The 25,155-nt window shown below is 42.5% G+C and overlaps 1 protein-coding gene across 4 annotated transcripts in view; it reads right to left on the minus strand.

Moving 5' to 3' along the window:
* The window catches only part of BTBD19 (BTB domain containing 19), a 95,561-nt gene that overhangs the window by 56,326 nt on the left and 14,080 nt on the right, over positions 1 to 25,155 (minus strand). For all 4 annotated transcript variants that reach the window (XM_061630433.1, XM_061630434.1, XM_061630432.1 and 1 more), the window contains exon 3: positions 17,242 to 17,295. In XM_061630433.1, coding sequence (XP_061486417.1) covers positions 17,242 to 17,295 — 54 coding nt within the window. The remainder of the gene's footprint in view (positions 1 to 17,241; positions 17,296 to 25,155) is intronic.

Raw genomic sequence — 25,155 nt, forward strand, 5'->3', positions numbered from 1 at the left:
GGGAGAAGATATAGAAGCTCCATTGCACAGACAGACATTCATGCACTCAACACTGGATACAACCAGTTGTATTTTACTATTTATCGGAAGCTGCCCAGAGAACTTTATATTATGAGGCTGCATACACTGCTAAAAATAAGTCAAGAAATAAAATAAGTTGCCATTTCAGAATGCAGATACACATGGGCACTGGGAACACTTTTTACTTGCAAAGACTGAAACAACTATCAGAGCTAAAAATGTGAACCTCTTTAGGGTTTGCAATAAAGTGGTCTGGCTGGCTTGGATACCATCAGTGTATCAGTTGCAGGAACTCTAATGGGTTTACCCTAGTAGCTTAGGAATGCAGCTTTGTTTATTTAGCTCTGCAGACTGGTTCTGCTGATGATATTTCCTAAAAATAACACTCAAATAACCCCACGTGCCTTCTGGGAATAGCAGGCTGGGTACTACTACCACCACCACCACCACTCTATTCTGGCCCTGGAATTGGGAAGTTATTCTACTGAAAGCAAAGGCCTGGGAGCGGAGGAGGAAGAGGAGGGGGACTGTTAAATCATCACAGAGCACATGGGTCCCAGCCAGCTCTCTGCAGCTGCTGCCTACAGACAATGAGCAGCTTGGATTCATGGGGCCATGTCAAGGGGTTGTATTTCCAAGACCTGTCCTTGGGAAAAGGCATAACAAAGATTTGTTCCAGTTCTTGGTTGGATGGATTAACAGGATCTCTGTTCCTTCCGCTCTGGCTAACTTTGATTCAGAACAATCAGCTGTATCCCCTGCTGAAGTGAGGACAGTTTTTAGGTTCAGTATCTGCTCTGTGGCACAAATCAGCAGCTGCCTGTCCCTCTACCAGAATCTTTCCCCCCAAGGAGCAAACAGCAGTTTTGGAAAGGAAGGATTTAAATTAGGAACACAGTCTGAGGAGAGGAGGATTAAACCCTCCGTCCTCCCCCAGCATCATGGTCCTGATACCCCCACACAGTTGCATTTAATTTAAACAACAAAACAGGGGGTCCTAATCACATATCATGTCCTGTCCAGTTTGGTGAATTGGTGCCAATTTGAGACACCACGTAAGTCACACTTGAACCAGGGGCATTTGGTCTGATAATCCCTGGGAACCCTTATTGCCATACTTCAGTACAGCCTCACCATGCTGAGATCAGTTGTGGTGTGTGTGTAAAATGGAACAAAACCACTGATGCTTCAATTTACTACTGTCCAAGCTGTAGACAGAAATCTCCAAAAAGTCAGAAGTTATGCCTGTCATTCATAGATGAAGAAGCCTATGAGTGTCATTATATCAGTTAGCTCCCACTCATTCCAACTCTTTCAGTATTTTTCCTAATTCAAAAGCTGAGATTTGCACGGAGATTTCTTTTTATTATGCTTTGAACAATTGTGCATATGGGCTTAATAATCTCAGTGATGAGAAATAAACTATTTAAAAGAAACCTGTTCTGTTTATAAGCAAACATATTCATTGCTTCCAACAATTCTTCCAACAGCGTTTTTAAAAGGCAAAGCATAGGTTAAAAATATTCTTAGTGGTAAGCCATTTATGCTAGAATAAGGAGAACAGCTGCAGCACTGGGGGACTGCAGACAACCTGCTCTGGGAGTGAGTACCTGAGCATCTGGGTGCTTGCTTGTTCGCTCCTCTGGGTTGCTATCTCTTGAGACAGCTGAGATCCCAGGTAAGTGCTGCAAGGACAGGGACCAGACAGAGACTGCAGTCAATCTTGCAGCCTCCTGCATCAACTCCTGGCTAGGTCAGGGGGCTTAAAATCCTGGCTAACCTTGGGGGTCATCCCTTGGGAAGTCCCTTAGGGAGTCCCAAGGGCAAGGATGCCACTAACTTCTTTTTTTAAAACCAATCTAGAGGAGATTGGTAGTGGGGAGGGCATACGGCACGTGTGCAGTTCCTGTGCAGGGTGACAGCAACTGCTGTGCCCACTGGCCTGTGTGTGGTGTTGTTTAATGCCAGATCGGTTAAGACAACACTCGTCCATGATTTGATCATGGATGAAAGTGCCAATCTGGTGTGCATTACCGAGACCTGGGTGAGTGAGCTGGGACTTGATCTGACCCAGCTTTGCCCACCTTGGTGCAACACTAGCACAGGCTGCAGGGATGGGGGTGGGGGAGGAGCTGCTGTGGTCTACAGAACTTCCATCTCTGTCACCAGGAAACCACTCTATCCTGGAGCTGGCTGTGATGGCCTACACCTGGTGTCGGACCAAGGAGACAGTAAACTAGGGTTGCTGGTGGTGTACTGTCTACCCTGCTGCCCGGCAGCTTCTCTGACCAAGCTGGTGGAGGCCGTCTCGGCTGTGGTGTCGGAGCCTAGAACAATAGTCCTGGGTGATTTCGACGACCATGCTGAGGCTGCCTCTAGTGTTCCGGCTCAGGACTTCATGGCCTCCATGATGACCACAGTGCCGTGGCCATCATGGAGGCCATGAAGTCCTGAGCCGGAACACTAGAGGCAACCTCAGCATGGACATCGAAATCACCCAGGACTATCGTCCTGGCCCAACACATAGGGCAGGGCACACCCTCAACTTGGTTTTTGCTCCAGATGGAGGGAGGGGTGGTCTGGAGATGGGGGTGGTGGATGTCACCCGATTTTCATGGTCAGACCACTTCCTAGTGAAGTTTAGACTTACAGCTCAGATCCTCCCTTGCAGTGGTGGTGGACAGATTAAGATTGTCTGCCCTCGGACACTAATGGAATTCACTTGATTCCTGAATGCCCTGGGGGAGTTCCCAGTAGATACAGCAGGTGACACTGTTGAAGCCCTTGTCACGCTGTGGAACAGTAAGGCATGTCAGGCTCTTAACACGGTTGTCCCCAAGTGCCCTCTCCGGCATTGTGGAGCCCAGTTTGCACCTTGGTACACCAGCGAACTAAGGGCAATGAAACAGGTTGGACAACAGCTAGAGCGTAAGTGGTGAAAGACATACTATGAGACTGATTGGGCAAGAGTAAAACATCATAACCGTACCTACTGTGTGGCGGTGAGGGCGGCAAAGAAGGCCCACTTCTCTGCTTCCATCGCATTCTCAAGTAGCCGTCCAGTGGAGCATTTCCATATTGTCAGGGGTCTATTGACATCAACTCCAGGCAACTGAATTTTAGACCCTTCGGAGGCCCACTGTGAATTGTTTGCAAGGCACTTTGAGAGTAAAATTGCTTGCCTCCGTAGCAATCTTGATGCCCCATCCACTTTAGTCCCAGTGCAACATCTGCTGCAAATTCTTGGGATCTGTTTCAGTTGATGCAGCCTGATGATGTGGACAAGGTGTTTGCGACAATGTGGCCAGCAACGTGTCCTCTTGACCCTTGCCCTTCTTGGCTTATTAAAGCTTGCCAACGTGGTCTGACTGAGTGGATCCAGGGTGTGGTCAACACACCATGGCAGGCAGGAGTGGTTCCAGATGCCCTGAAAGAGGCATTGATCCGACTGCTCCTGAAAAAGCCCACCCTGGACCCATTGACAACTACCGTCCGGTTGCAAATACCCACTTTTTAGGGAAGGTGATTGAGAGGGTCGTGGTACAGCAATTGCAAGTACACTTAGATGAAATCGATTATCTTGACCCATTCCAATCTGGGTTCAGGCCTAGTTATGGGACTGAATTGGCATTGGTTACCCTGATGGATGATCTTTATCAGGAGAAAGACGGGGGAGTGTGACCCTGCTATTTTTACTTGTTCTCTTGGCAGCTTTTGATACCATTAACCATGGTTATCCTTCTAGGGTGATTGGTGAGATGGGTATCAGAGGCACTGTTTTACAGTGGTTCCGATCCTATCTCCAGGGTTGTTTTCAGAGAATAGCATTGGGTGATTGTTTTTTGGGCCCTTGGCAGTTGTGCTGTGGGGTGCTGCAGGGTACCATCTTGTTCCTCATGCTGTTTAACATTTATATGAAGCCTTTGGGAGTGGTCATCAGGAGATTTGGGATGAGGTGTCAGCAGTACGCTGATGATATCCAGCTTTATTTCTCTGTAACTTCAGAATCGGGAGAGGCCGTGCAAGCCGTGGACCGCTGCCTGGACTCGATGGTGGCTAGGAAGATGGAGGTGCTGTGGGTTGGTAGTTCCCAAGTTCAGATAATTGGTCAGTTGCCTGCTTTGGATAGAGTCATACTCCCTCTGAAAGAGCAGGTCTGTAGTCTGGGGGTGTTCCTGGATCCATCTTTGTTGCTAGAGGCCCAGGTGACCGCCGTGGCTAGGAGTGCCTTTTACCAGCTTCGGCTGGTAAGACAGATGCGGCCGTTTCTGGACTGGGATAGCCTGACCACTGTTGTCCACACACTGGTAACCTCCAGGCTGGATTACTGTAATGCAGTCTATGTGGGGCTGCCCTTGACGTTGGTCCACAAGCTGCAGCTGGTGCAAAATGTGGCAGCAAGACTGCTCACTGGGGCAAGGTATCGCCAACATATCACCCCACTGCTGAAATAATTGTACTGGCTACTTAATTAGCTACCGGGCTAAGTTCAAGATTCTGGTTTTGGTGTACAAAGCCCTACACAGCTTGGGACCAGGATACTTGGAAGACTGTCTTACCCCTGATATACCCAGTCGATCACTACACTCTGCAGGTGAGGGCCTCCTGCAGATACCATCCTATCAGGAGGTCTGTTCTGCACAATATAGGAAGTGCACCTTTAGTGTAGTGACATCTATCCTTTGGAATTCCCTCCCCTTAAATATTAGACAGGCACCATCTCTATTATCTTTTCGGTGCCTACTGAAGACCTTCCTCTTTCAACAAGCCTGTTAAGTAAAGACCTTATCCCAGTCTGCATCTGTGTTAGAATTGCCTTTTAATATGCTTTAAAGCTTTTTTCTAAAGATGTTTTTAAAGCCTTTTTTTAAAAAAAAATGTTTTTAAAGATATTTTGTTGTAATATATTTTAAAATCTGTTTTTATTATGTTTTAGAGTGTTTTCAGTGCTTTTGTTTGCTGCCCTGGGCTCCTACTGGGAGAAAGGGCAGGATATAAATCAAATAAATAAGTAATAAATAAATAAGGCTGGGGAACTTGTGCCCTCCACAGATGTAGCTGAAGTTCAGCTTCCATCAGTCCCAGTCAGCACGGCCAATGGTCAGGATCATAGGAGTTAGAATCCAATAACATCTGGAGGACCAGCAGTTCCTCATTCCTACCTAATACATGCAGAGGCAGGATGCAATTCTAATAATGGAATAGAAGAAGCAAATGGCCAGGTACAAATCATAGAAGTCACAGAGTTGGTGCTTCAAAGGTCATCTAGTCCAGCCTTCAACGCAGGAAACCCATATACTTCTATAAGCAGTATAAACAGTATAAACCAGAACCATGCAACACAGATATAAGTAAACAGCAAGAGATGCCTTGCATCCTTTCCCAACCAGTGTGCCTCCAGATGTTGTTGGACCACAACTCCCATCAGCCTCAGCCAGCATTGCCAATGGTCAGGAAAGATGGAAGTTGTGGTCCAACAACATCTGGAGGCACACTGGTTGGGAAAGGCTGTTTTAGGGTATCCCACCTAGAGCTATGATATGAAAGCACATCATGTAGCAACCTATCTGAAGCTAAGAAGGTCTGGGCCTGGTGAGTGTCTACCTGGGAAACTTCCTGGGTCCCCTAAACATGCTGCTTGAATTCCATTGTGAAAGAAAGGTGGGATAGAAATAGATACTACCACTGTAGGCCTCAGTTTCGTTTCACTCATTTCATTTGCAGATTAGAATTCAAGGTGCCCCATGTTAAACCACAGTGTCCCATGAGTTATGTCACAAAGAAATTGTATTTCCCTTTTTAGTATCAATGGAACCCAGAATTCCTTGGGTTTTTTATGAGTATTGGTTGAACAAGAGGCTTGGAAACAAGGACTTCATGTTCTCTGTGAGAACAGTAGGCTTCCCTAGCTTAGGTCAAAAGCATCCAGACTCCGGAGTTCTATTGTCTCAGGTATAGAAGGAAAGTGAACTCCAACAGATTTAGGGAGTTGGCATCTGCTAACTGGTTGTTACTGGCTTTTATTTTTTTAGTTTCTTTCCAGAAACGGAGACAAATGTTTCCCTAATCTGATCATTATAAGCCTTCTTATGAACTGTCTCTAAAACAGACCTCTTCGTTAAGGAGAAACAATAGTAGTTCATTTCCCTGTGTCTATGTTCAATAGTTACCTCCTGCTGTGGGTTTCAGTGCCTACTGAAGCATTATGACCCACCCCACTTCAGCCTAACAGATCAGCATGTCACCTCCTGGGTGGCCTTTAAAGGATCCTTGCCCTCGGCAACAGTGCAGAACAAGGAATACAGCAGCAGGTCTTGGCATGCCTATGGTGTGGCAAGTGGGAGAGAGCTATCTAGATAGTGAAAAAAGAGGCAGAACCTAAATAGGTCTATAAATGGATATGCTAACTGGATCAGCTAGTTTATCTGTCCAAATGGGCCAAGGAACCTATAATCAGTGCTGGCAGAGAGAGAGATCAGACTCAACTAGTGTAATGCACTCTGTGTAGGGTTGCCTTTAAAAACTTTGGAAACTTCAACTGGTACAGAACACAGCTATTCATGGATGCCAGGCATTCAGATCCTGTTACACCAATTCTATATCAGATGCACTGACTACCCAATTGTTTCTGACCTCAGTTTAAAGTGCTGTTTTTGATCTTTAAACCCCTCAACAGTTTGGGTCAAAGATCCTTGAAGGACCATCTACAACCACATGATTTTTCCGTGCCCTGAGATAAGCTTGGAGGCCTTGCACTTTGGTCTGTTGCTGAGAACCACCAATTTGGCAGGTACCAGGGATATGGCATTTTCAGTGGTGATCCTGCATCTTTGGAATTCCTTTCCCCAGGAAGTGCATATGGCCTCTTCTTTGGTTGCTTTCAAGCAGATTTTTAAAACTTTTATTCTGCTCAGTTTTTTATTGATGTCTGCTGTTTGCGTTGCTGCTGTTTTAATTATTAATTTACTGGTTCTATTTTTAATGTTTTATTGTTTGTAATTATTAATTCCTATAAGTTGACGTGTATGTGTGTGTGTATACATAACCTGCCTAGTGAGTGACCTTGCTTGCTCTTCATAATGTTAAACATAACACTGTATAAAGGAATGACTTTCCCTTCAAAATCATTATGACACTAACCCTGACCCAACACTGATAATTTGATAATTAAACAACCTAATTTTTTTGTTAAGAGTTGCAAGAGCTAGAATGAGGAACCCACAGGTGTCTGTGCCCCATGTGGACTACAGGTTAGAGCATTTCCTGGGCAATAGGGGGTTCCTAGGATCTGGAATAATTCCATTCACCCAGGTTTGCTATTGGCTGCCATTAACTTGAAGCTCTGAGGTCAGGCTGGGGCTTTATTTACTTATTATTAAATTTATATCCCGCCCTTCCTCCCAAAAGGAGCCCAGCGTAGCAAACAAATGATAAAACAATAAAAACACCTCTAAAACAATTCCAATACTGAACTGATGCAAACTGGAATTAAAAGGCTTGCTAGAAGAGGAAGGTCTTCAGTACAGGCTGAAGGGCAACAGAGCCAGTATCTGTCTAATATCTGAGGGGAGGGAATTCCAAAGGGTCAATGCCACCTCACTAAAGGCGTAATTCCTAGACTGTGTGGAATGGACTTCCTGATAAGGTAATATCTGTAGGAGGCCCTCAACTGCAGAACGCAGTGATTGACTGGGTATATAAGAGGGGAGACGATCTTTCAAGTGTCCTGGTCCCTGTATAGGGCTTTATACATCAAAAGCAGCACCCTGAACTTAGTCCAGAAGCTAACTGGCAGCCAGTGCAATTATTTCAGCAGCAGGAAACATGTTGGCAATATCCTGTGAGCAGTCGAACTACGACATTTTGCATCAGCTGCAGCTTCTGGACCAACCTCAGTGGTGGGCCCTCAGACTGACTGAGAAACACTAAAGGAGGTGAGGAGTGGATGCAGTCATGCAGCAGGAGGTGGAGGGGAAGTCATTATTTATTTTATCCTAATTGCACCCATTCCCCTAATCACATATATATTTATGGAGTATTAAAATTTACTATACTAGTTTGCCCAATGGTGTAGAGAAACAGTGAGCAGGGATGAAGCACTACTACTTAGTTCACAGGATGAATTATGATGTCATCTCCTGGATTGCTATTTGCTAATCCTCTGCATGCCAAATAATTTTTTTCTCTACGAGAAACCCACCAAATACTCTGAGGAAGGCATAGGTTACATTAGCATGCATGACTATAGGTTAAACTAACACTTTTATTTTGAAAATTTTCAGAGTCACTTACGACCAACCAAAATGTCACAAAAAACTGTGTAAGCTTTGGAGTTCACCAGAACTACAAACCAACTTCTTCATCAGGCTGGATGTTAAACAAACTGGAGGAGGGAAGAAAAAAAGCTCTCTTTGTATTAAAGCCATAACGTCTGCATTAGTCAAAACTTCATTTTTGCTGTATAAGTCTTAGAAGGGGTATGGCTATGGGGGTCATCCTGAAGAGCACCTGCACATCAGAATTTACCACTGCATCACTGAGTTTGCCAGCAGCTGCTGATTTAATAAATTTCACTCTGAAGAAGGAAATGCTTGTATTTTGAGGGGTGTTCTTGGCTTTTCCAGGATACATTAAAACTGGGCAGGAGTAGTGCTTTAGAGGTAGTGTGGCTGCATGTGTTACTCGCATTTGGAGTTTGGCAACAGAATTATACCAGTCTTCTGACTTATGCTGAACCAAGGGAGTTTCAGATCCCCTTTAAAACAAAAGATCATTTTTAGCCCTCATGAATATGGAGAAAAGCCTGAAAATGTCAGGTGAGCACCAAATGGTTTTGAAGGCTTTGCCAAGACACAGATTTACACATATTTAAATAACAGAAATATATTTCACTAATACCAAACCATGTTCTACATACAGTATACAAAGTTTCAAGTTACAAAGAACTCATATTTCTAAACCCACCCATCCACCCCCCGCCTTGTGTGCGTGTAAAGCTCAACGGCATGGAGAGATACCTCAAGACCTATGCAGGGCAATGTGAAAAGGTCTGCAAATAATCCTTTTGTACAAACATTTGCAAGGGCCTGGTCTTTCAGTGGGGGGTTTCTCTCATCCCCTGTTTGTCACATTTGAAACTGTTAACAATCCTGCTCCATTCTCAAAACTCATACTTGCATGCCCCTAGGAAACACCAGAGGTGTAAGGGAATAGAAGCTGCATGCATTCTCATGAGTTCTCAGCAGGATATGTTGTAAATGATAATCAGGCAGAACAAAATGTGGCGTTAAAATCACAGGGCAAGAACTCAAACATCTTCCCAGAAGTCTATCTTTATCACTTCCCTGAAGAAGAGTCTAAGGTTGCTTCCACATGACCTTTTATTGAGCATTCATCATTATTTATTTGCCAGGAGATTAGATGACACTGGCTACTCACTGAGCATTCATTCCAATGTGTTTGCAGAGAGGATAGACAACAAGTATTATCCCACACTGATTTCTCCATCACTTTCCTTATAACAAAAAGTCCAATTTCGGAAGAAAGTGGAGCTCCACATCAAGTTTAGTTGTGCAACCTGAATTTGCCAGTATGTGATTGAAACCCACCCCAAAATAGTGACAGTTTGGAAACATCCTAGGTTTCTCCATGTAATTCAACTTTGAGGGCATATAATCCAGCTCTGTTGCTGAAGCTAACCACGTGAGTGCTGCCTGGATCACCTGGAACCATATGTTAGCTGTTCTGAGATCTCTGGAAGAACAATGCAGCTATGTGACAAACAGCAGCATGCTGTATTGGCAAAGCAAACGGCATACAACCCCCTTCCTGTCCAATATCTATTAAAGCTTTGGGGGTAACCAAAACACATGGTATTAGGTTTGATACCCAAGGGATTTGCAGGCTTCTTTCCAGTTGGATCCTGGAAAAATGGGGAAATGCCCCCAAATGAACAGCTAAATTATGTTACGTAAGAGTGGGTTGTACTTGGATCTGAGTTTAGTTTTGGTCCTTGTAATTTATCTCATCTATGGCACTTTGTGGTTGTGGTTGTTTTCTGTTGAAGAGTATTTAAATCCCCCCCTTCCTGCAACAATCCACCTTGCTTCACACTCCCTCCCCAAGCAATTCTGCAGTGCTGTTGCTAACATACCATCCATTTTTTTATATCATCCATCCATCACATATCATCCATTTTTGTTAATTGATGGTTAAGGGAAATTTTTCTATTCTGGATCTGTCCCTTTACATTTTGGCAACCCTATATTGTCCTGGCAGTTTCTTTTAATAGAAACTTTTTGTATATGGATTAATTTCCAAAAGCTTTGAACCTGTGTAAAGTGACAAAAAATAAAGGCAGACAGGAGACTCTTCCAATTCCTCTCATGGAAGAAACAGGCTGTGCAAATATTGCAAGACTTGTTTAAATAACTCTGGAGGCAAACAGTGGAGGGTCACCATTTAGCTGGCTGAATAGCAGGTGATCTCAAAACAAGAGAGTTGTTGTGTGTTAACTGCTACCTAGGTTGAAGGAGGGGAGGAGTGATTTATGCAATACTTGGTAAAGTATTAAGTAAGTAAACACAAAAGGAGCACAAGCAGAGAAAATAAACTTCATCTGAAAAGGCACCAAGAAACCACCATATAGATTCATCACTTCTCATATTATTCCTAGAATGAAGATCTGCCAGACAAGGAACCTAAGGCAAAGACTGGCTGCATTCCGAATTCCTCAACTGACTTTTGTTAATCACTGTTTTCCTTCAATTCTTCACAATTCATTCATTATGGTTTTACCTCTTCACCATTAATTATTCCCACTAGTTTTCTCTCTTTCCTCATGCTTCCTTTTTATGTTTACATTACAACCTCATCTGTTGTGAGAAAACTTCAAATCCATCACTATCCATTCTCAGTCACTTTCTAAAACTCCCTTCTCTTCTGTTTCATCTATTACAATTCCTCCTTAGGTGCTAAGACAATGACATTAATTCCTTCTCAGCTCCCTTCCATAAGATATCCTGTGTCAGATGTGTGCAGTCACAAGAATGGAGTTCCCTGCTATTCCCCACATCCTCAGATCCTTGTAGCAGAAGGGAAACTCCTGATGGTCACATAAGACCTATTCCTGGATTGCTGACCCGGCAGGGAAATGACAAGTCATTAAATTCCCCTGTGAACTCAGTGTCCGGTGCTTTCAAGTCTTCTGAAAACAGCTGGGAACATTTCTGCTCCTAGCCAGCTCTCATTTGTTCTTTGTTTACTTTCTCCACTCCACCCCACCCCCAGTTCCTTAGATCCACCTCCTAACCCAAATAATGTCACCACCACTTCAATCACCAACAACAAGAACTTAGCTTTCATCCAGCTCGGCTTACTTCCTCATAGTTGTATGAGTCTTTGCTGCTATTTCAGCTGGTGGAGAATCAAAAGTCAGGGCGGGATGCAAGAAGAGGGCTTTTGTGAGAAAAATGCAATCTCCCATTGTATTTCTGGAGATGTCATTGACTTCAGTGGGAGTGTGTTAACACCACTTTGCACAATTTCGTGTAGGTAATGGGTACAAGAATGAGCCTTAGGCAAGAACAGAATTTTTCTGAATTTCTTCCCGCCCTGGGCTCCCACTCTGAACTCTCCCTGTGCTCCACTAGTAGTAGTGCCCAGCCAGTGCAATGGTTTTACTGCACCAGTATAATTATTTTCAGCTGACATTGCTTTGTTCCCACCCTTGGGCAGGACTTCTTAGAAGCAATCCTATCCCATTCACTGGGATTAAGTCAGGGACAAGATCACTGGTCATATTTTCCCTTAAAAATGTTGAATTTGTACAATTACACACATCAGTTTATTTGGTCTGGTGTTCTGAAAAGGGTGCTCCAGAATGGCAACGAACACTTCAGAGTGGATTGTAAAGTAGCTATATTTCAGCTTTTGATTTAAAAAAGGAATATGCAAACGATACTAACAAAAGGGTACATACATAAGCACACCCATTAAATCCAGTTATTACGTATTATTATTTTTGAAAGAAACAAACTCTGATAAGGAGATGGGAGTAGAACAGAGGCTGGAAACACTGACAGCATTAGACTTCCATTCAGATTAATTGCAAAAATGTCTGTACCACTTAAAAAAGATCTAGACTTTACCACACAGAAAAAAGAAATTGGAAATGGACTGAAGAGTTGGCAGGGTCACGCAATGCATTGTCAACTGTATCTCATTCTTCAACAAAAAATCAGTAACAGTTTGCATACAAAAAATACCAGCCCTAATGCAGTGGTGGTTGATGCCCATTGGGAATGGCAGACAGAAGGCAGGGAGACCAACAGTGGGTGGAGCCAGAGCCAATGACTGGTGGAGCCAACTAATTCAAGTTTTGTTCCTATCCTCCTTCCTGCTGAGTTCTACAAGGGCAAAATTGAGACTAAGGAGGTGGAAGACGATTGCCAGGGCTGCTCCCTGGACTGGTTGGAAGTAAGAAGGCTGGCAGGTGAGGGCTGGCTGAGGGCAGAGAGAGACTGATGGGGCAATGCCCCATTCACCCTAATAGACTGGCATCCACTGCCCAGATGCACTATTATGAACACATCTGCTGAATCAGCAAAAGGAGAATCTAAATATCAGTTTGTCAGGAAACCGATAGTGTGTGGCTAAGGATTTAAATAAAGAAGGTCCATATCAGGAGAACTGAAAGGGACCTGGAATTTGCCCAAAATAGAAGCAAACTAACTGAGGACACAAAGTCCAATCAGGAATTGTTCAGATTAGATTTGCCTGTGTAAGGGAGATTTTCCTGGAGTCATTGGAACAGAGTTTTATAGTGTCAACAGCTCCTAATTTAATTTAATGCTCCTTTGCTGACAGTACTAGTGGTGCATCTTTTGCATGGCTCGTGTGAACCTGACAGTTCAGAGTACATTCTGCTTCCCCATCTCCTGCAGTTAGGGCTAGTTCTTAGTTCCTAAAAGTTGAGAGTTTCTGTCTTACAATTAGGTCATGAGGCTTTCCCACCTCTATTCCCCTGGCAATTCCCCTAGCCTAGGGCCTTAGAAACCAGTGAGAAAGAGTGAAAAAGGAAGATTTTTTTCCACCCACAAAAGTGAAACCAACAAGTAATGTAGCAGAGATGCCTCAGTTTCTGTGTGTGGCTACTGGAATGCACTAACTAGTGGAAAATAAACATATCAGACAGGCTCAACTTAAGGTCAGTCATTGGGTCCAACATTTTTGCTCACGAAACTGGAGGGGCTAAAGGAACAAGCCTGGAAAATCTCTGTGCAAAAACTGATTGTAAACTTGGCCCTTACAGGGACTCCAATTCAGTCAAGCCAGCTCAAGCCCAAGCCTAGTAATAACTGTCCATAGTGAGCATTTTTCTTTCCAGCATTCATTTACAAAACCATCCTTTATTTACCTTTTCCTGAATCTCATATGCAGGGGGAAGATAACAGGATGGAACATTTCCCTGTATTAACATCAGTGATGCTATATTATGGGATGATTTGGGGGCAGAATCCAAATCTCTTGCTCAGCAGAATGGCCAGGAAGGGCTTCCTAACATAGCAGGGCCAACTTACTACATTTTGAAATAAGTGAAGCAATACAGAGTACCATCTAAAGAGCAGATGGGGATGGATGGGGTGTAAGACGATTAGGTCCAAACTTTAACATTGTCAGGTTTGGATAAGTAACAGAGGACAGTGCATGCATGAAGAAGAGCACAAAATGGAAGGCATGCTTGTGTAGGATCCACTGAGAAAGGGGTCCAGGGAATCTAAGTTCAATCCTTATCTCAGTCTGCATCTGTACTGAATTTTTAAGATGTTCTTTAAAGAGTTTTTAAGATGTTTTGTTTTTAAAGGTGTTTTAAGACTTTTTTATTGCTTTATTATCTGTTTGCCGCCCTTGGCTCCCTTTGGGAGAAAGGCTGGGATATAAATTTAACAATAACAATAACAACAACAACAACAACAATAATAGGCTATTTAAGATGCATCCAAATTCAGAGAAAGGCAATGGTAAACCACCTCTGAATACCTCTTACCACAAAAACCCTATGAACAGAGTATCCAAAATGCAACACAAGATAGTGCTGGAAGATGAGACCCCCAGGTCAGAAGGCACTCACAGAGCTACTGGGGAAGAACAACGGACAAGCACGAGTAGCGCTGTGACTAATGATGCAGCTGGGTCAAAGCCAAAAGGAAGCACAGAGGCTGATGCACACCAATGCAAAAGGAGAGTCCGGAGTTGTACGACGCACACAGTAGGAACATGGAATGTGAGAAGCATGAACCAGGGGAAGTTAGAAATTGTCATGCAAGAAACGGAATGTGTCAACATTACAATACTTGGCGTGAATGAATTAAAATGGACAGGAATGGGACATTTTCAATCAGGCAACAACAAAATATTTTATGCAGGAAATGAGAAATTAAGAAGAAACGGAGTTGCTTTAATAGTGAGAAGTGATGTACAAAAACAATTAAGAACTATAATGCAAGGTCTGAAAGAGTTATATCAATGAGATTTAACGGGAAACCTATTAACATAACCATCAACCAAGTCTACGCTCCAACGGCAAATGCAGAAGAAGAGAAATTGGAGAGATTTTATGCAGAAGTACAGGAAAAAATTGATCACACACGAAAACAAGATGTGCTGATAATCATGGGGGACTGGAATGCAAAAGTAGGGAACAGAGAAGAACTAGGAATTGTGGGGAAATGGGGCTTAGGAGACAGAAATGACGCAGAAGAAAGACTTATCTTTGTGAAACCAATAATTTATTTCTCGCAAACACATTTTTTGAACAACCAAAAAGACTACTGTACACGTGGACATCACCAAATGGTCAATATAGGAATCAAATTGATTATATAATTGGTAGCAGAAGATGGAGAAGTTCCATACTTTCTGCGAAAACAAGACCAGGAGCAGACTGTGGTACAGATCATGAACTGGTCATATAAAAAATCAGAGTAAAGCTAAAGAAGAACAACAAAGTAATCATAATGCCAAAATACAATTTAAATAACATCCCAGAAGAATATAAAGATCAAATAAGGAACAGATCTGAGGTTTTAAACGTAGATGACAGAGAACCAGAAGAACTAGGGACTGAAGTCAGACAAGAATGCCTGACAATACTTCTAATTAAAAAGAGAGAAAGACCTGAGTGGATGATTGAAGAAACTCTTAAAATGGTTAAAGAGAGAAGGAAAGCAAAAGCAAAAGGAGACAGAAACATGGTTAGAACCCTAAATGCAACAATACAACGACTAGTACGTAGGGACAAAGAGAACTATTAGAAATAGAAGACAACAACAAAAAGGGTAGCACAAGAGCCCTATTCCAAAAGATTAGAGAAATTAAAGGGAAATTTAAACCAAGATTATTCAAGATGTTGAATAACCAACAGGGGAACACACTGACTGACCGAGATGAAATAAAAGGAAGATGGAAGCAATACATTGAACTCTATAAAAGAGATGCAAAGATGACAGGTTCATTCACAGAGGAACCGTATGATGAAGAACCAAAACTTTTAGAATGTGAGGTGAAAGCTGCTCTTAAAATACTTGGAAGAAACAAATCACCAGGAACAGATGGCATACCAATAGAGTTGCTACAAGCTACTGAGACGGAATCTGTCCAAATTTTGACAAAAATTTGTCAAGAAACATGGAAAACTAAACAATGGCCCACAGATTGGAAGCATTCAATCAACATCCCAATGCCAAAGAAAGGGGATCCCAGGGAATGCAGTAATTATCAAACTATTGCCTTAATATCCCATGCAAGTAAACTAATGCTCAGGATTCTACAACAAAGGCTCTTACCGTATATGGAGAGAGAAATGCCAGACGTCCAAGCTGGATTTAGAAAGGGAAGAGGCACCAGAGATTATATGACAAACATACGTTGGATAATGGAACGGACCAAGGAATTTCATAAGAAAATCACTCTGTGCTTTATAGACTACAGCTAAGCCTTTGATTGTGTAGATCATGAAAAACTGTGGAATGCTTTAAAATAAATGGGGGCACCACAGCATCTGATTGTCCTGATGCGCAACCTATACCCTGGAGAAGAGGCTACTATAAGGACAGAATATGGAGAAACCGATTGGTTCCCCATCGGAAAGGGTGTGAGACAGAGGTGTATTTTATCACCCTATTTGTTTAATCTATATGCTGAACATATCATATGGAAAGCAAGATTGGACCAAGATGAAGATGTGAAATTTGGATGGAGAAATATCAATAATTTAAGATATGCAGATGATATCATACTACTAGCAGAAACCAGTAATGATTTGAAACGAATGCTGAAGAAAGTTAAAGAGGAAAGCACAAAAGCAGGACTACAGCTGAATGTCAAAAAGTCTAAAGTAATGACAACAGAAGATTTATGAAACTTTAAAGTTGACAACAAGGACATTGAACTTGTCACGGATTATCAATACCTTGGCACAGTCATTAACCAAAATAGACAATAGTCAAGAAATCAGGAGAAGGCTAGGACTGGGGAGGGCAGGTATGAGAGAACTAGAAAAGGTCCTCAAATGCAAAGATATATCACTGAACACTAAAATTAGGATCATTCAGAACCATGGTATTCCCGATCTCTATGTATGGATGTGAAAGTTGGACAGTGAAAAAAGTGGACAGGAGAAAAAACAACTCATTTGAAATGTGGTGTTGGAGGAGAGCTTTGCGCATACCATGGACTGCAAAAAAGACAAAGAATTGGGTGTTAGAACAAATTAAACCAGAACTGTCACTAGAAGCTAAAATGATGAAACTGAGGTTATCATACTTTGGACACATCATGAGGAGACATGATTCACTAGAAAAGACCATAATGCTAGGAAAAACAGAAGGGAGTAGAAAAAGAGGAGGGCCAAACAAGAGATGGATTGATTCCATAAAAGAAGCCACAGACTTGAACTTACAAGATCTGAACAGGGTGGTTCACAACAGATGCTATTGAAGGCCACTGATTCATAGGGTCGCCATAAGTTGTAATCGACTTGAAGGCACATAACAATTTTAGAGCAGCCAAGAACATGCTGTATCCCAGAAGCTGTGTCAATTAACAAAAACTCCTACATCCCTAACCTTGAACAATCCTGTGATATACAGGCAAAAATAATTACATTACAAATACATCCCATGGAGAATCAACATAAGCCACATAAAGCATGGCCCTTACCTTTCTGAGTTCATCCAGCCCATACTCTATGGATGAAGTCAGGACTTCCAGGGTCTGCAGGGAAACAAAGGAGTGATTAATGTAAGATCTCTATATTTGATGCATTCTGTTCCATTGGAGATGGTGCATGCCTGAATCCATCATATCTGATTTTCTCAGTCTTTTGCTCTAAAGCAGCCTTTCCCAACCAGTGTGCCTCCAGATGTTGTTGGACCACAACTCCCATCAGCCTCAGCCAGCATTGCCAATGGTCAGGAAAGATGGGAATTGTGGTCCAACAACATCTGGAGGCACACTGGTTGGGAAAGGCTGCTCTAAAGCATTCTGGAAAGTTTCTATGGGCAGAATCTGACTTGCACAAGTGGACTTCTCCTTGTGCAATGGGTCTTCACCTTCCTCTTCTCCCCTCTGCACTGTATCACTCGTGTGACCCAAAATTCTATTCCAGGTGCCCCCCCCAAGTCATTTTAATGCCTCTTTCTTTCTTTCTCCCACTCCCAAATGGGGGCCTCCTTAAAACAACCATATCTAGTTTAATCTGAAAGATTTTGGATAGTATGAAATCAGTCTCGAATCATTCACAAGAAGGAACAACTGAGGGAGGCAGTGAGATGTGAGGGACACTATCTAGTATATCCTTTGACGATATAGGGCTGAAATTCAACTAGGTTCCTTCCCTGAAGGAAGCTCCTGACAGAACCGCTGAGTCATGGGACTAATGCTGCAAATAGTGCAGTCATATTTAAGACCTGAATCTCAGCTATCTGCTGATTAACACAGAAGGATGTTATTCCAAATATTAGCTTGCCCATTTTCTTTGTATGACAAAATATATGTAGTTGTTTACAATGTTTATATCCCACCCTTACAAAAGGAATACTGATATAAAAAGGTTGAAAACAATACTAGAGTATACTATCTACAGATCAGAAGCTGACATAATCAGCAGCAGTCAGACCAAAAGCCAAAGCCACACATTCCAAAAACCTGGTAGAAGAACCAAATGTGCTATGTCTGAAAAGAGGCATGAGAAACTACCATTGTGGCCTCACCAGAGGTGGGTGAGAAGGAATTCTGCAAATCAAGGTAGACCATGCAAAAATCCCTTCCCTTCATTCCCTTAGTTGACCACATTCTGAACCTTTGGCCCTCCAGACATTGCTGAACTACATCAACCCTAGCAAACATAGCCAATGGTAATGATATTGGAGCACAACTTTATCAGATGATCTCAAAATCCAGGGGGAAACATAAAGAGGAAGGCGCTCCCTGAGATATTCACGATCCCGATCCAACACCTTAAACTGGGCCTGGAAACAAACTAGTAACAAACTAGTTTCAAGATAGTTCTTAAATAGTCACAATGGCCTATACCCAGAATCAATGATCAACTACATCTTGAACCGACTGACATTTCTAGACTGATTTGAGGGCAGCCCCACATAGAACACATCACAAACATCCAATCTAGAAGTCATTAAGGCATTAATTACATTAGCTAGACCTATATCATTCACCAGTGTATACAGTTTAGGGTTGCCAGATCTCTGGTTATCGCCCAGAGACTCTGGATTTTTGGGGTCCTTTCCAAGTTTCTGGGTGAGTCACCTCAATCTCTAGACTCTCAGCTTTCATTAAAAAAATTAAGTTTCCAGGTGATCTAATTCACGGGATATACACCTAAATGTCAGCAACTTCTGTTAAATGAGCTTGTAGCTGGCTGCACTAACCCCACCCTTTCAGGTTTGCAGCTAGTAAGTGAAGTCAGGGTTGTGATTGACAAGGGCTTTGTTGACCTCCAGGTAATAGCCAAAACCCATTGCAAGTCCAGAAAACTGTTGTGTTTCCTGCTTGTCTGAAAATCTGAGTAAGTTTATAACTTTCAGCGGTAGCAAAAGTCTGTCTCTCTTGTGTGCAGGAGATTGAAATGCCTTTACAATGTGTTATGCTTTTTTAATTATGAGGAGTCAAACAAGTTTAAATTTTCCTGGGCTGTTGAAGAAGGCAGTGCTTTGAAAACCTTCCCAATGTGAACCTTTAATCCTATACTTGCTTTTATGGGAATAAAGTTGCAATGCTAATCCCACATACTGGGAGCAAACTCCACTGAATTCAATACAACTTCGTTTTGAGTAGAAATGGTTAGGAACGTGCTGTAAATCAATGGGACTTTTGATTGAACATAGCAAAGGATGTGTTTGTGTTGTAAATCTTTCCCCCTCCAATCCTATTTTTTAAAGCAATTGGGCAGGGGTTACTTAGGTGCCACTGCTTTTATTATATAGGAAACTAACACTGATTTTATTTTTTAAAAAATGTTCTGCAATGACCAATTGGTTTTGACAATAAACTATTATATGAGGAGTATGTATATGGAGTCTTTTTCCAATATCCCTGTGAGGTAAGGTTGGTGATTGGAAAGGCAGCTCACAAGAAATAAATCCCTTTAAAATCCAATAACAATAAAACAAGTACAAAATAGTTGCAAAACAGCTTAAAGTTTTTGGTGGGCTCCTGCTGGGAGGAAGAGCGGGATATAAATCAAATAATAAATAAATAAATAAAGTGGCATGATCCTGAATTTTGGGTTGGGTGAATGAAGTTCCTTATCATTTGAGGCTACAGTTCTGTGCATGCTTCCCTGTTTGAGTAAGCCCCATTGAATACATTGAGACTTGCTTCTGAGTAAACATGCATAGAATTGGATTACAAATTGCTTTACAGGTTGTGTAAATAATAAATATCTTTAACAGTCATGCTTATATAAATATTTCTTCATACTATGTCTCAGGTTGTACTTTATTATTTCCTCTACATTTTAAGTGTGCTTTTCATCCTCGAGGTGGTCATGGTTCCCCTCTGTTGTTTTCATCCAGAGGGGCAGATCAGGCTGAAAGATGGTGAGTAGCCCATGGTCATCCAATAAATTTTATAGCTCATTTCCATTTAAAAAAATTAATTAAAACGATTTACATACAGGCAAAGTTTATGAAGTAGATCCACACAATACATTTAAAGCACATCCAACTTGCATTTAAAGTGCATGACTTCCCCCAAAGAATCCTGGGAAGTGTAGTTTCCCCCTTACAATTATAGTTCCCACCACCCTTAACAAACTACAGTTCCCATAATTCTGTGGTGGGATTCGTGTGCTTCAAATGTGCGTTGAATGTGCTTTAAATGAATACATAGTGTGGATCTGCCCTAGGTATGCTGTGCATTCATTAGTAAATGAAAATAACAATTTTAAAAGATACTTTTTTAAACAGAGGAATTTTGGACCTTTGCATGCAAAGCATATGACCTACCACTGAGCCTGTAGCTCAGTGGTAGGTCATATGCTCTGCATGCAAAGGTCCAAAATTCAATCTCTGGAAAAGACTATTCTCTGGAATCCTGGAGAGCCAATGTTAGTCCATGTCATCAGTACTGTGCTAGATGGTACGAATTGGCCTGAGTCAGTGTATGGCAGATTCTTTTGTTCCTAAAAGTGGAAAGAGACCCAAGGGCCACAAAATTTATTTATATATTTTATTTACAACATATATATGCCACTATTGTAAAAAAACTCAAAGCAGTTTACAGAAGGAATTAAAACAATAAAATTATTGGCAAAAACAGTTAAAGACAGGTATTTAAAAATTCAAAATAATAAAACCAATAAGTTAAAACAGATAAAAAACATAAGAGCTTCTACATGCCTGGGTAGGTTTGCCTAAACAAAAATGTTTTTAACAGGTGCCAAAAAGTGTACAATGAAGGCGTCTGCGTAATGTCAATAGGCAGGGAGTTCCAAAGCATAGGTGCTGCTACGTTAAAGGACTGATTTCTTACAAGAGCAGAACAAGTACAATGTGGCACCCGTAACATGGAAAGCACATCTTGAACTTGGCCTGATAGCAAATCAGCAACCAGTGCAGATTTCAGAGCAGAGGCAATATGTGCTGATAGGGTCTTACTCATGTCAGCAATCATGCCACATCATTCTGCACTAACTGTAGCCTCCGGGTCAGCTTGTGCTGCATGGGGATTTCTATGATCTTGGCTGACTGGCTGCTAGGACTTTTTTAGTTTTGGTTTTTGGTTAGGAATCCTGAGTGGTTGTGGGATGCTGAGTTTTCTGTCTTACTCATAGGAATCTTTTTGTGGTTGGTATGGTACTGCATTTAGGAAATCATCACAGTCTTCTGTTTTTCTTTTTCTATTTACATTTCATTTACCTCACTCTCTTACATCCATAGAAGCAACAACAGAGGTTCCATGCACTCAGTTCAGCCCCTTTAAATTCACTGATGATCCACCTTGTTGGTTGCATGATGGTTTGTTTCTTGTCAACTAGTGGTAAAAGAGAATTCACATACAGGGAAGTGTGGCTGCAATTGCTGTTGTTCCCAAGCTGTTGCCTATGAAGGTAGTCCAAACCATGTGTGCTTTCTTCTCTGTCAATTATTAATCACTGGAACTGGGTTTACTGTTAAAATTAGTTTGTAGCATCCCAGAGGGTAGACAGAAAAGGGCAGAGAATCTTCTTACTCTTACTCATTTCTCAAACCTCTTTCTGAAGTGAAGGGTCAACTCTGTAAAGATGTTTGGAACAGCCACGTTAAAAGGCAGGGGCAGGGCATTCCAGGCAGGGGGTTGCCAACCCTGCTTGAATATGTTTGCAGATGATCCCTCATCAATCCAAACCATATCTACTCAGAAATAAGTCCTGTTGAGTTCTATGGGGCTTAGTCCCTTAGTAAGTGTGTTTAGAATTGTAGCCTTCAGGGACATCCATCTTTACTCCTGAGTGCTCCCATCTAACATCTCCATAACACTAGGCTCTCTTCTTTCTACAATGGCTTTCTGGTGTCTGGCCTGAGGGCACTTAAACCCTTCTTGCCAGAAGCAAGAAGACTATATTAAATGTTCCTTACCCAGGCTGCCTAGACAGGTGAGAAGGAATGATTCTGTCATTTCAGCTGGATCTGGTAACAGCCACATTTAGCTAAGATTTATATCTTTCCAATCAGAGAAATGTTTTTGTTTGAATTGTATGCTCCAAGCAACTGTGGTTGATGCTTAATGTATCATACTTAATGACATCACTACGGCCCACCCCTGAAATCTCAGGGTTTGGGATGCTTCTGACCTGGCAACCCTAGTGCAGTTGGCACATCAGCCTAAGTGATAAAAAGCACTCCAGGTTTCAGCCACTACTTGGATATTAAGGAATTCTCCCAAACTGCAAACCCGATTCTTTAGGGGTATGTAACCAAATAATGAGAACAAATATTTCCCCAGCTGTTGAGCCTACTGAGTCCCCCACCATTATAATTTCTGGGGGCTTATAGACAACCTGTTTATTGAGCATTCATCCTGATTTGTTTGCAGGGACGTTATATGATGTTGCATCAAAGCAAGTGTTATCAGACACTTTCCACTGCGTTTTCTCATCACTTTCCTTACTGCAAAAAGTCCAATATTTGGGGAAGTGGGTTTGTTGCACAAGACCTCCCATTCAACTATAATCAACTTGAATTTGCCAGAATGTGATTGAATTCCCTCACCTCCTGCAAAATAGTGATGGCTTCTGGAAGCCCCCTCTCCATCTTATCTGGATTAAGCTTGAGGGTATGTACATATATATGTACCTGCAGGAGCCTGTGTGGTTTTTCTGTAGCAAAGCAAACTCTACTTCCTCAACTTTCACTTATCCAAACAGACGTTTGAGTTTTTTTAACACAAAAATTCAAGCATCTGTCATACTTATCTGGTCAAATCTCTATGCAGTGCCTTTAAAAAGAAGTACTTGAAATACTCTTCTGGGCAGAGGAGTGGCTCATGATTTTCAGAAATGTTAGCCAATCAGCAGGCTGGGGAAGGGATATCTTCATGATTGTCATAAGGACTCAGTCAGCACTATGGACAGACAGCATCTGCTGGAAACAGGAATAGCCATTTGCTCCTAACTTTATTTTCTCTAAGGAATGTGGTAAGTTTGCCCAAGAAGGGATGAGTGCAGATCTATAGTGGGCCCCACACTGAGGCTGTGAATACACCTAGCAAAGCCTTTCCATTAGCCACACTTGGAGGGGGAACAAGTTGATCTGCTGAGCAGTTGCGAAATCTTTTTGAAATTAAAGAAAAAATCCACTCAAGCTAATCCTACCAGGTTTTACAGTAACAAGGGGTGGGGTTTGTCTAGCTTGTGTGCCCCTGTCTTCAGAAGAGAAAGGTGGAGATGCACTGGAACCAGCAGAACAGTGAGTGTGTTTCTACCCTGAGACTATGTGGGTTGAATCCAACATAGTACTAAGTCAGGGTCCCATCAGGGCGTCCTTTATTCTTCTGATTACTACTAGCATATGAGGACCTTCCCCTCTCTCCTCCCCCCTCCCGGCCACCTCCAAAATCTGTTCTAAGGGTTCCCCTAGCCACCCAGAGCAGATTTTGGGAGGGTGTGGGGTGTGCGTGGGGGAGGAGAGGGGGAGGTCCTGTTGCGCTGGTGGCAATCCTTGCACTGACAGAACATGTTAGCTGGAACTGCCCTGTATGTTTATATGCACTCAACCCTCATCCAGCCCACCACTGATCTCAAGACACATTTTCAGCGTGGTAACCTAGAGGCTGGAACTAATGAAAATAAGAAATAAACACAGATGCTATCAGCATACCAATAGCACTCTGAGCCTCTGGACAATTTCACCCAGTCGTTTCATGTAGAGTTTTACATGAAGATATTAAAAAGCACAAGAGACAAAACTAAGGCTGCAAATACACTAGTTGCTTCAAAAGTAACCAGACCTTCTGCCTGAGTCTACAGCAAAACATTTTCATTGGACACAGCTGGAGTGGCAATGGGGTTGATAGCCAATCAGTTGTGAAGTCTGTGTGAAGCTGACTTCAAGGTAAACTGCGCTGGAGCTACAACTTCCAGGATTTTGGAGTAAAAGGGAGTAGAGTTTTACTGCATTATATGTCCCCACATTCAGAAAACGGAGGTGGAGGCACACAGAAGCCAGCGAAACCACATGTGTCTCTACCCTAAATCTTTTGAAATTGTCCAACAGAGTTCCTCAAAGAGACACAACAAACTCAGCCTCTTCTGGAACCTATCTGGCAGATAAAGAGCCAAACTACTGCAATGTTAACACTTCACGAAGGCTGCAGAGAAGGATGAAAATGGAAATGGACTGCCTTCAAGTCGATCCCGACTTACGACCTTATGAATAGGGATTTCTTGGTAAGCGGTATTCAGAGGGGGTTTACCATTGCCTGCCTCTGAGCTCGCCCTCCCCAGCTGGCTAGGGCCTGCCCCTTCCTTGTCCACAACTGCCAGCTGGGGGGCAACTGGGCTCCTTGGGACTATGCAGCTTGCCCACGGCTGCACAGGTGGCAGGGCACGTAACCCCTGAGCCACTCACTATGGGGTGATCTTTAGCTGGCCCTTGACACCCAGGAGACACAAACGGGGATTTGAACTCACAGACTCTGGACTCCCAGCCAGGCTCTCCTCCCCACTGTGCTATACCATGACTAAATGTATAAAAACCTACTGAGAGATCCAGGTGAACTAACAGGATAATGTTTTCTCCATCCCTCCCTGGCATTTTGTCAACTAGAATGACCATAGCAATTTCTTTCCCAAAACAAAGCCAAAATATAATCTAGATCAGGAGCAGGGTACCTACTGCCCTCCAGATATGGTTAGACTCAGATTCCCATTAGCCCCAGCCCACATGTTCAATGGTCAGGGATGCTGGGAGTTGTAATCCAACACCATCTGGAGGGCCACAGGTCCCTCACCCTTATCTTGATAATCAGCTTCATCTGAATAGGATTTTCCATTGCAGAAAGGGTCCCTGAATTAGTGACTGGAAAATCTGGTCTTTCCAGTTGACTTTCCTGCTTGCTGATGTGAGATGGAGC

This window comes from Rhineura floridana, chromosome 6 (genome assembly GCF_030035675.1).
Source record: "Rhineura floridana isolate rRhiFlo1 chromosome 6, rRhiFlo1.hap2, whole genome shotgun sequence".
In the NCBI taxonomy this organism is placed as follows: domain Eukaryota; kingdom Metazoa; phylum Chordata; class Lepidosauria; order Squamata; family Rhineuridae; genus Rhineura; species Rhineura floridana.